The 12,023-nt window shown below is 42.7% G+C and overlaps 1 protein-coding gene across 1 annotated transcript; it reads left to right on the forward strand.

Moving 5' to 3' along the window:
* The first annotated feature begins 257 nt into the window (after positions 1-257).
* LOC143294636 (sushi, nidogen and EGF-like domain-containing protein 1) lies at positions 258-10,529 on the forward strand. Its single transcript, XM_076606013.1, has 7 exons — positions 258-461; positions 3,159-3,291; positions 5,567-5,700; positions 8,058-8,168; positions 8,968-9,084; positions 9,721-9,839; positions 10,526-10,529. The coding sequence occupies exons 1-7, from the start codon at positions 258-260 to the stop codon at positions 10,527-10,529; spliced, it is 822 nt and encodes a 273-aa protein (XP_076462128.1).
* The last annotated feature ends 1,494 nt before the right edge of the window (positions 10,530-12,023 follow it).

Consider the following 12,023-nt stretch of genomic DNA (forward strand, 5'->3'; position numbering starts at 1 on the left):
TCATGTGTGTAAATGACGCCGTGTATGTAAAAGCTCTTTGGGTGGTCTCTGACAACAACAACAACAACAAAAAACAAAACAATAAGCACTGAATAATTATAAAACACTCACAGCAGCAGCAGCAACAACAATAAAAACAACCACAACCACAACACCACCACCACGACCATCAACAACAACAGCCACTTCAACTACATAAAACTGTACTAGGGAGAAACCCAACCCTGCTATCGCCCTGTACGAGGTGACAGTCAGCCATGCCTCCCCAAAGTGCTACAGTCCTTGTGCACGTGCTGATGCTGCTGTTGACTGCTCACCGTGACGTCACCATGTCCGCCATGTTGTTCCCCTTCGGCAGTGAGGCAGGAGACACGGTGTACACCAGTGAGTTCGACATGACGGATGCTGTCTCCCTGCCCTCGCCCTTCACCTTCTATCAGACTGCCTACAGCACCGTTTATGTGAGTAGGTCTGGCTTCTTGATTAAGTGCTGCTGCTTGGGGTTATTTGTGTGTGTGTGTGGAGGGGGGTTGTGTGTGTGTGTGTGTGTGTGTGTGTGTGTGCGAGTGCGCACATGTGTAGGGCTGTGTATATCCAGCTGTGGACATGCTTTTGAGTGGCTCAGAATCCACGTGGGGTGGGAACGCCCACAAATACGAGACAAAGAAGTGTTCTTTTCCTCCTCATGACTCAACTGTATTTCAGATCTAGAAGTAGAGTTTATCTGCACCAGTGACCAGAGCCCTAACCCCATGTTTTTCGATCAGTTGTGGACCTTGTTTTTTTTTCTTTTTTTCTTCTTTTTTTCAAAATTCATTAATTTTTTAAGGTTATCTCCTGCGCTACCCCTCTTTTACGTTACCTCTCCAGAAGGTTCCCTGGTGATCTGGGTTTATTTGTTCAAGCTGTTATCATTTAAAAGACGTTTAGAATCCCCCAGTCTCGCAGCAAGTTAGTAAACAACGAGGGAGAGAAAACATGGGAGGATTTTGGATCACATGTTGGTAAACTTAATTCATTTCATACATGAACTCATGTTCGAGGGAAATTGATTACATGTTCATGGGTTTATTTATTTATTTATTTATTTATTTACTCATTTATATCAGGTTACATGTGAAATTGCTTCATTTTCTGGATACCAATGAAAAGCGTCCATAAACATAACTATTTCCATGAATGTACATAACACACACACACACACACACACACACACACACATATATATATATATATGTGTGTGTGTGTGTGTGTTTAACTTAGTAGTGAAGGAAATCAACCACCGCCGGTAACAACTAACCAACTCTTTCATTATTCCCAAATAAACGTGCAAAGATTAAAAAGGGAAATATGGAATAACTATAGAAATCCTTCAAAGAGTTCAATCTATCTTTTCCACATTCTGTTCTATCTCTCTGTTTTCCTTCCTCAATCCCCTCCTCCTTGCTCCCCCTCCTCCACCCCAACCGCCCCCTTTTCAGTTGAATATTTCTTCCCCTGCCATTGATTTTCACAAATGATGATTTCTAATCAATGATGATAATAATCATCATTATGATAGAAATAATAATAATAATATCATTTATTTTCAGTCTATTATCACCATCTTAGATGAACAGACTATAAATTAATAATCGAACGAACGAAACTTCAAAGACTAATTTGGGAGCCATTTGAAATCTCTCTGAGGGAGAGAGCCAATTGTTTCCCTGGTATGACTGCAGTTTTCTCCTCTGTGGACATATATATATATATATATATATATATATATATATATAATTGTGTGTGTGTGTGTGTGGTTGTGTACATGCTTACATATATGTGATGTGGAGGCATATTTCGATGACGACACAGAGAGTAAGACAACAGTGACAAACATTTTATGTGGTCACATTCACACTGTAACTATGAACCACACACTTACCACAAATATTTACGTCGGACACACATCTTAAGTGTCATCGTCATATCCTGGCAGAAAGCAGAACACTTTGCCTTAGGCCAAGTTCTGAAGGCTAATCATTCTTTAACTCACTCAGAACGGCCAGTCCTCTCTTCTCCTCTACACAGACCCCTCAGATGTCCAGTGGGTGTCTGAATGATCCAACCTTTAGCTTCCGTCGTCAGAATTGTGGTATCTTTGTCAACATTCACCTCTTCAGTGTAAGAGCCTTCCGCTGGTAATATTTTGATGGTGGTTATTGGGATGAAATGCTGTTAACGTCGTCTCTTTCGCCGTTCGTATGGAGAGAGTTAATCTATATATTAAAAAAAGAGAAAAGAATTGAAAGAGCTTCACCAGTAAGATTACCCAGGAAAACAGAATGGGAATATGGAAGAAAAAAGAAAAAAGGGAAAAAGAAAACTGAACAAAAGTGAAGGGAAAAAAAGAAAACAAAAAGAGGAAAAATAAACAGAAAAGAAAAGAAAACAAATACTTTCCTTCATTGTTTTGCTTGTCACTGGCTTTTTCCACAACACCTGTCCTAATACTTACAAAGGTCCAGCTGCAATACGCAATATTATATTTAAAACAATCATTATATTCATTTAGAAACAAACAAACAAGCTGTATTCAAGTACTTCTGTGGCCGTATTCAAGACAAAATTCATTTTGCCTTCAAATTAAAAACAAAAACAAAAAAACTTTCACCGCCAGTCAGTTTAGAGTGCAAATTAACATTGCGCAGGAAACACAGAAAAGATGATGTCTAAGAATAGCTGGGATGTGTAGAAAAAAATGGCCAATCCTACCACTGAAAATTAAGAGCATTAGGTTAATGCACAAAATGTGCCATCATCTGGTTGCATTTCAGTGACATGGGTGCTTTACCTAGCTGGTGCCGAAATGCGACCATGGCAGTGAAAGGCAAATTTTGATTTAAGGCAAGTTACCCGTGGGTACAATTTACCTTGAAGGTTAAGTTATCTTCGTAATTAAGACACACACATTTCACTCAGACAGCAATGTTTTTAATTAAAAATCCTTGTGATTCCCTTTCGTGCATATTCTTTTACTTCTCACCGCACTACAGTTCAGAGCATTATCAAGAGAGTTAGCACCTAACACAGGCTATCAGCAAAGCACGCCTGTTTTCCCTCAACAAGAACAAACGCTGCAAAAGGACCCGCCATGTTTACCTCTGCTCCGTGGACAGTCACCCTTGACAAGAAGTAAGGGTAAAGTTGCCGTAGGGTTTGAAGATCCGCGGGTAGACTCGAGTGCTCCTGCATACCGGATACTGCTTAACCTCGGGCAGTTTGCCTTTCCTTGGGTAGATTTGCCCACAGGTACACCTTTACCCACAGGCACGATGGTCTCTTGATATGGCCCCTGATCGACTTAACATGCAAGGACCTTTCCAATTGGTTAGGCTGACGTGATCTCTGGCAACTGTAAATTTCCCCTTTGTCACGTTTTCTTGTGTGGTCTCCATGACTGATCTAAAAATAGATGGATAGTGCATGCCTTCTTTGAGCCTCTTTGCTAACTGAAGCCAGTGGAAGTATTCAATCAGCCATTTTACCTCTCGTGTCAGGACAGCGTGAAGCTGTAACTTCATATATGTAGCCGAGTGCTCAGCTGGCTATGATAACTGCTTCACGACAAGCTTTCACTTGCTCGCAGTCTTAGTTAAGCTGACATTCCTGTGTATACCTCCACAGCAAGCTTGTGCTACATGTCACTGCATTGTTTTCCTATAATAACTTTGGTAAATAAACCATTGGCAGATATCAGTCAAGACACAACATTTGGCATGTCATGGGGGCAAACATAACACAATTTCATCGAAGATACATGGTTACAGTTCAGAAACTATCACCAGTCAGCAGACGACTTCTCAACGGACTGACAGCCGAATACGAGTGTCAGTATGGCGTCCAGTTGGCTTCAGCTTTCCTGGCCAATGAGTTATCCATCTATTTTTAGAATAGTGGGTCCCCATACATTCTGAACACAGACGTGACTTTTCACGAGCGTGCTGTTTGAGATGTCTGGTTCTGATAGTTTCCTGGGTGGTGGTTTGTGTTTGATTTTTCCCATTTATCTCTACCAACAATTTACATTCTTGAATGATGTTTTCTTGTCATTATATATATATATATATTTGTCTGTGGTTAACGGTGACAAACCCTGTGGTAAAATGTGAAATAATCAATGTTTTTGAAAAACAATGAAAGTATCCACCCTCATTCTCAGAAGACTATAGACTTGAGCCTGTTGGGCTTCATCCTGTGAGGCTCGAACAGCATCTGCAGTAGCTGAACAATCCACACGCTGCATAGGAAGATTGATGGAGCTGGGATTTTGGCAGCAACATGTGTTTCCCTCCACCATCGACCTTTCTTGACATAAAAAAAAACCCTGTGTGGCTCGCTTCTTCTAGGCTCCTTCGATCCACTCTTTCACAGTCTGACCCCTGAGAACAAGATCCTCGCAGACACTTCCCCGCTTGTGTATGTCCAGGTCACTTCTGTCGGCGTCTTTTTCTAGTGGGGGCGTGGACATTCGATAGCAAAGGCTTGTCGAGTCCTAGTTACTGACGTTATCATGTGTGATCCCGTCCGCCCAGTTGAATGCTCTTTGTTTACCAGTTTCTTCGCTTTGGTTGTTGTTTATATGAGCGTGACTTGGCCCCGTTCCCAACGCGCGTAATCTACGCCTGTGATCTTTTCTGGCAGTTGTGTTGAATGTCTCTTCTTGCAGGGTTTACGACAGCGTAGAATATATCCATGGAAACAAAAGACTGCCTTCAAAGGGCGTCCTTTTGACAAAATAGTGCAACCGAGTGGAACAGAATGGGATGAAAGACTTTATTAACATAAATATGTAACAGCATCCACACACACACACACACACACACACACACACACACATTTCGTTCCCACTTAAAGCACTCCAATCCTTGCTGGAGACAGACTTCATCTAGGTTCAGGCAATGCTCATCTTCTTCGTGTCCGTGTGGAGGTTTCTTTACCGGGTGTATCTCTGTCAGCATCTCTTTCTTGGAACTCAGATATGCTGCAAAGCTGACGCCATCGTTAAAACACATTTTCAAGGGTGGAGAATTTTCCGCAGGTCAACATGTGTGTAGACCTGCAAGTGCCTGAACCTTCCTTCGTGTGTATATGAATGCAGAAGATCAAATATGCACGTTAAAGATCCTGTAATCTATGTCAACGTTCAATGGGTTATGGAATCAGGAACATACCCAGAATGCACACCCCAGAAAACGGAGTATAGCTGCCTGCATGGCGGGGTAAATAAAAAAAAACCAAACTGTCATACACGTAAAATGGGTAACGTCAGCATGTGTGTGTGTGCATGACTGAAACATTGACTGACACAGGAAATAAATGATGAACAGCTGTCAGTCGGCTTTACCCAGGTTGGCAGCCTGTTGTGCAAAAAATGACTCCGAGTTTGAAGCACATAGAGCTTTGTCTCTGACCGAGAATAGGCGCTGTTTTAAGTATCCACATCATCATCATCATCATCATCATCATCGTTCAGACACTCATTTCCAGACCAACGAGGACGGTTTCCTGAGCTTCACCAATTCAGCTGTGGTTCAGGAAATCCCTGATGACTTCATCACCCTCACCTTTCCCGTCATCTGTATCTTCTGCGCCGATTTCGGGACGGCTGCTCAGTTCCCCATCCTGGTCCGACTGTCCGCTAACGTCACGGACCTGCAGGTGGGTGGATTCCGGCCTTTAGTGGGTAGATTGATTGATTGATTAACACCTTCATCCAGTTCTCTTAGTTTAATCTGTCTGTGGTGTATACAGTTTGTCTGCACACTTACTCAATCGCTTGTGTGTGTCGAGAGAGAGAGAGAGAGAGAGAGAGAGAGAGAGATTCGGATTTTTATATATTCATTTTAACCCCTTGGCTGCCGCCTACACATGTACATGTCAGTGGAGGGCTGTCACCTCACTGAGAAAAAGACAGAACTTACAGGTCAGGATGTTAGTCATCATTCCTTAATTATTTTGGCCTCTTCTTCTTCATGGGATTGCCTTACTCATGTTCATCAGCAAAATCATTTACGCCATTGAGAAGCACACAAAATGTGGTAACTGCCAGCACTTCTACCGCATGCTACTCTGATCACATTTCACCAATTATTCAGCAGTCAAGGGTTGATGCCTCAGCCAAGTTTGAACAGGGGCAATAACATTTATATTAAAAAAAAATTAAATAAATAAATAAAATAAAATAAAATAAAATTACAAAATTCATTCAAACGAACACGACAGGTCCATCCAAAATCCCATATCAAAAACATTAAGACACTAAGGTCTCTCTGGTGTTTTGCCGTACGAGATTACATATTACTGGGTGCAATCAATAAATCGAAATAAACATGACTCTGTGTAATATTTCTTTGGAATAAACTCAGCACAGAAATCACTCAAAATGGATCACGCCAAAACAGGATAGACTTCATCCTCGGCTGAATCTTTTGCACAATAGACTTAACAGTGCAGCATCACATACAAGTTAAACGCTATAAGCATAAATGAATCGCAAATGCTGGTCAATGTTTTCACAAAGAACTGGACTGGGTGAAATGACCATCGTGATGGTTTCAACACGGACTGGTCGACGGTGATAGACGTAACATTTTCAACGTGACTGGATGACGTGACAAACGGTATAGTTTCAACACGGGCCGCGTGACATGAGAAACATAATGGGATCAACATGGACTGTGTGACGCGACAAACGGAATTGTTTCAACGTGGATTGGGTGACATGAAAAACATAACGGTATCAACAAACATGACAAACACGGACTGGTTGACGTGACAAACGTAACATTTTCAACATAGACTGGGTGACCTGAAAAAAAAGAAAAAAGAAAAAGAAAAGGGAACAGTTTAAACACGGACTGTATGACGTAACAAACGTTACATTTTCAACAAGGACTGGGTGGCGTGACAAACGTTACATTTTCAACAAGGACTGGGTGGCGTGACAAACGTTACATTTTCAACACGGACTGGGTGGCGTGACAAACGTTACATTTTCAACACGGACTGGGTGGCGTGACAAACGTTACAGTTTAAACAAGGACTGGGTGGCGTGACAAACGTTACATTTTCAACAAGGAGTGGGTGGCGTGACAAACGTTAAATTTTCAACACGGACTGGGTGGCGTGACAAACGTTACAGTTTAAACACGGACTGCGTGGTGTGACAAACGTTACATTTTCAACACAGACTGTGTGACGTGACAAACGTTACATTGTCAACACAGACTGTGTGACGTGACAAACATTACATTTTCAACACGGACTGCGTGACGTGACAAACGTTACATTGTCAACACAGACTGTGTGACGTGACAAACGTTACATTTTCAACACGGACTGGGTGGCGTGACAAACGTTACATTTTCAATACGGACTGCGTGACGTGACAAACATTACATTGTCAACACAGACTGTGTGACGTGACAAACGTTACAGTTTAAACACGGACTGCGTGGTGTGACAAACATTACATTGTCAACACAGACTGCGTGACGTGACAAACGTTACATTTTCAATACGGACTGGGTGGCGTGACAAACGTTACATTTTCAACACAGACTGCATGACGTGACAAACGTTACATTTTCAATACGGACTGCGTGACGTGACAAACATTACATTGTCAACACAGACTGTGTGACGTGACAAACGTTACATTTTCAATACGGACTGGGTGGCGTGACAAACGTTACATTTTCAATACGGACTGCGTGACGTGACAAACATTACATTGTCAACACAGACTGCGTGACGTGACAAACGTTACATTTTCAATACGGACTGGGTGGCGTGACAAACGTTACATTTTCAACACGGACTAGGTAGCGTGACAAACGTTACAGTTTCACCAATGACTGAATGACGTGACAAACGGATAGCATGCACACGGACTCATCGACATGACAGACGGGGATGATGTCAGCACCTGTCTTCACTGCCCTGGCCCATTGATTTCTGCCACTCGTGCTGCAGAGAGAGCAAGTGTTGTCTTTCACACCGCTCCTTGCTTCCAGACGGTGCAGACCCTGGCTCGGCAGTTCTCCGACTTTGGGTCGTCCTTCAGCCCGGACTGGGTCCTCGTGGTCACCTGGGATGACGTGCCCGCTTTCTTTGAAACTGACCCGGTCAGTATCACAGTTATAAACGGTGTGGTAATACTGACACACAATTGTAAAAGGTGTGATATGTTTACACTGAATTATAAAGGGTGTGATATGTTTACACTGAATTATAACGGGTCTGATAATACTGACTCAGATTTTCAAGGGTGTTATATGCTGACTCAGATTATAAATGGTGTTATATACTGACAAAATTACAAAGGGTATGATATACTGATTCACATTATAAAGGGTGTGCTATAATGACTCAGATTTTAACGGGTGTTATATACTGACAAAATTACAAAGGGTATGATATACTGACTCAGAATTTTAAAGGGTGTGATAAACTGACTTGATTTTGTTAATGAAGAGGTGGAGGTGGATAATGGAGGTGGTGGAGTGCAGATGATGATGAAGATGTGTGTGCTTGCGCTGGATACACATTCCTGTGTGTGACTAACTACCTTTGTTTTTGAATTGTTTTGTTGGCAGGTTTTGCTTTATTAACTGTTTCTCTTCCATTCAGCACACTGGACGCGGCAATCGAGAATTGTTCTCCCTTGACAAAAGGGCTGTAGTCAGGCCAATGTCAATGTAAAAAAAACACGTCTGAAGCGTCTCTGTGTCTCTGTCTGTTTCTCTCTCTCACTGACTCCCTGTCGGCCTGTCTGTCTCTCTGTCTCTCTCTCTCTCTCTCTCTCTCTCTCTCTCTCTGTCTGTCTGTCTCTCTTTCTTCCTTTCTTTCTCTCTCTCTCTCTCTCACTCTCTCTCTCTTTCTCTCTCACATACACCTTTTTTTTTCTTTTTACCACACCGCCAGGGCAACACTCTGCAACTGGCCATTGCAAGCAATGGAACAACGTCACTGGTCTTCATGGACTATGACGACATTGGCTGGCTTGATGGATTCTCTGGAGCGACCAACATCAACACAAAAGTGAGGGAGGGGCGTGTGTGTGTGTGTGTGTGTGTGTGTGTGTGTGTGTGTGTGTGCGTGCGTGTGTGTGTGTGTGTGTGTGTGCGTGCGTGTGTGTGTGTGTGCGTGCGTGTGTGTGTGTGTGTGCGTGCGTGTGTGTGTGTGTGTGTGTGTGTGTGTGTGTGTGTGTGTGTGCGTGCGTGTGTGTGTGTGTGTGTGTGTGTGTGTGTTCGGGCGTGTGTGTGTGTGTGTGTGTGTGTGTGTGTGTGCGTGCGTGTGTGTGTGTGTGTGTGTGTGTGTGTGTGTGTGTGTGTGTGTGTGTGTGTGTGTGTGTGTGTGTGCATGCATTCGCGAATGTGTGCGTGATGCTTCTTTTTCTTTGTTCTGTTCTGGATGGGATAGCAAAAGACGGTAGGAAAATATGCAAAACAAAGGGAAATATGGACTCTAACGATCTATACTTTTTCGTTCTGTTTCGATCTCCTTTTTTTTTTCTTTTTTTTTTTCGAGTTTTTCATTTGGTTTATAATTTGCTTCTTCTCTTTCACTCCCTCTGCTGTAGGACGAGGGGTACACGTGTAAAAAATAAATGACAGTCATATTCATAGCTTATCTTTCACCCTCCAAAATGAAGACTTTGACTTGATATGACTTCAGATTGGTATGGTCAAGGGGGACGGAACTCACCACTACGTGTTCCCAGAGTCCAAGTCCTCCAACATCTCCCTGCTGGTCAACAGGACCAACATTGGTGTGGACGGCCAGTTCTTGTTCAGGTAACAATGTCCGTGTGAATCTGTACATGACGGCCAGTTTTTGTTCAGGTAACTGTCTGCCCTCACTGTGCATGTGAATCTGTACATGACGGCCATTTCTTGTTCAGGTAACAATGTCCGTGTGAATCTTTACATGACGGCCAGTTTTTGTTCAGGTAACAATGTCCGTGTGAATCTTTACATGACGGCCAGTTCTTGTTCAGATAACAATGTCCGTGTGAATCTTTACATGACGGCCAGTTTTTGTTCAGGTAACAATGTCCGTGTGAATCTTTACATGACGGTCAGTTTTTGTTCAGGTAACAATGTCATGTGAATCTTTACATGACGGCCAGTTTTTGTTCAGGTAACTGTCTGCCCTCACTGTCAGTGTGAATCTTTACATGACGGCCAGTTTTTGTTCAGGTAACTGTCTGCCCTCACTGTCCATGTGAATCTTTACATGACGGCCAGTTTTTGTTCAGGTAACTGCCCTCACTGTCCATGCGAATCTTTACATGACGGCCTTGGTAACAGTCTGCTCTCACTGTCAGTGTGAATCTTTACATGACGGCCAGTTTTTGTTCAGGTAACTGTCTACCCTCACTGTGCATGTGAATCTTTACATGACGGCCAGTTTTTGTTCAGGTAACTGTCTGCCCTCACTGTCCGTGTGAATCTTTACATGACGGCCTGTTTTTGTTCAGGTAACAATGTCCATGTGAATCTTTACATGACGGCCTGTTTTTGTTCAGGTAACAATGTCCATGTGAATCTTTACATGACGGACAGTTTTTGTTCAGGTAACAATGTCCATGTGAATCTTTACATGACGGCCTGTTTTTGTTCAGGTAACAATGTCCATGTGAATCTTTACATGACGGACAGTTTTTGTTCAGGTAACAGTCTGCCAGTGCAGTGTCAGTGATCGAGGGTCTGAGTTCGATCCCAGCTTTCACCCTTTCTCCCAAGTTTGACTGGATTAAAACTGAGCGTCTGGTCATTGGGGTGATACGATGAAGCGAGGTCCTGTTGGAAGTACACATCCATGGCAACAATAGTGTTGCACTCTAACGAAAGTTTTTAGAAGAAATCCACTCTGATTGGTACACAAAATATCAATGCATGCTCTCAAGGCCTAACGAGCGCGTTGGGTTATGCTGCTGTCAGGCATCTACCCAGCAGATGCAGTGTAGCGTATATGGACTTGTCCGAACGCAGTGACACCTCCTTGAAAAGCTAAAACCGAAACAAACTTTATACAACGGCCAGTTTTTGTTCAGGTAGCAGTCTTTCTGTTCTCATTGTTTCTATGAACCCTGTACATGGTAACGGTGAAGACGTTTGTCTGTCAATGCAGTGTCCGTGAGGGTCTGGGTTCGAATCCCGCTCTCGTCTTTTCCTCCAAGTTTGGCTGGAAAATCAAACTAAGCGTCCAGAGATTTTCGGCTGAGACGATGAATCGACGTCCTGTGTGCAGCACACTCTTGGTGCACTCAAAAAGAACCCATGGCAATAAGAGTGTTTTCTTCTGGCAAAGTTCTACAGAAGAAGTCTGTGTTGTTTGAATGTGTGTGTATGTGTCTGTCTGTCTGTCTGTGACAGTGTCTGTATTGTGAGTGTGTGTGTGTGTGTGTGTGTGTGTGTGTGTGTGTGTGTGTGTGTGTGTGTTTTCTATGTGTGTGTATCTGTTTGTGTCTGTGTGTGCGTGCGTCAGTGTATGTGCGTATTTTATACTTATGTTTCGTTCAAGAAACTTTTAAATGACTAAGTGTCAAGTTAATCAGGTGTCTGTGTTTAATCACAAAACACTGTTTTATGCCTGTTTTCTAACAGACTGTGATTATTGCATGTGTATAATTGTGATTATTGTACACGAAGTTTGCGTCAATTTAGAAGCTTTTAAACAGTCTATGTCTCTTATGTATTCCTATTGAATGATTGTGATTCTCGTACACTCTTTATGTAACACTATGTTACTCCGCACAAGAATTTCTGTTACTAGTTATAGTGATAGATATAGTGAAATGCTATATACGAACACGTGTACACAGTGTTTTTAGACAGGAGGGAAAAAAATGCTCGGTTTCTGTCTCAGGGTAGACGAAGGAGCCATACCCCCAGAGCCAACACTCATTACCACCACAGCCACCACAACTACCACTACCCCCACCACAACTACCACTACCACCACCACAACTACCC

This window comes from Babylonia areolata, chromosome 20 (genome assembly GCF_041734735.1).
Source record: "Babylonia areolata isolate BAREFJ2019XMU chromosome 20, ASM4173473v1, whole genome shotgun sequence".
Classification (NCBI taxonomy): Eukaryota; Metazoa; Mollusca; class Gastropoda; order Neogastropoda; family Buccinidae; genus Babylonia; species Babylonia areolata.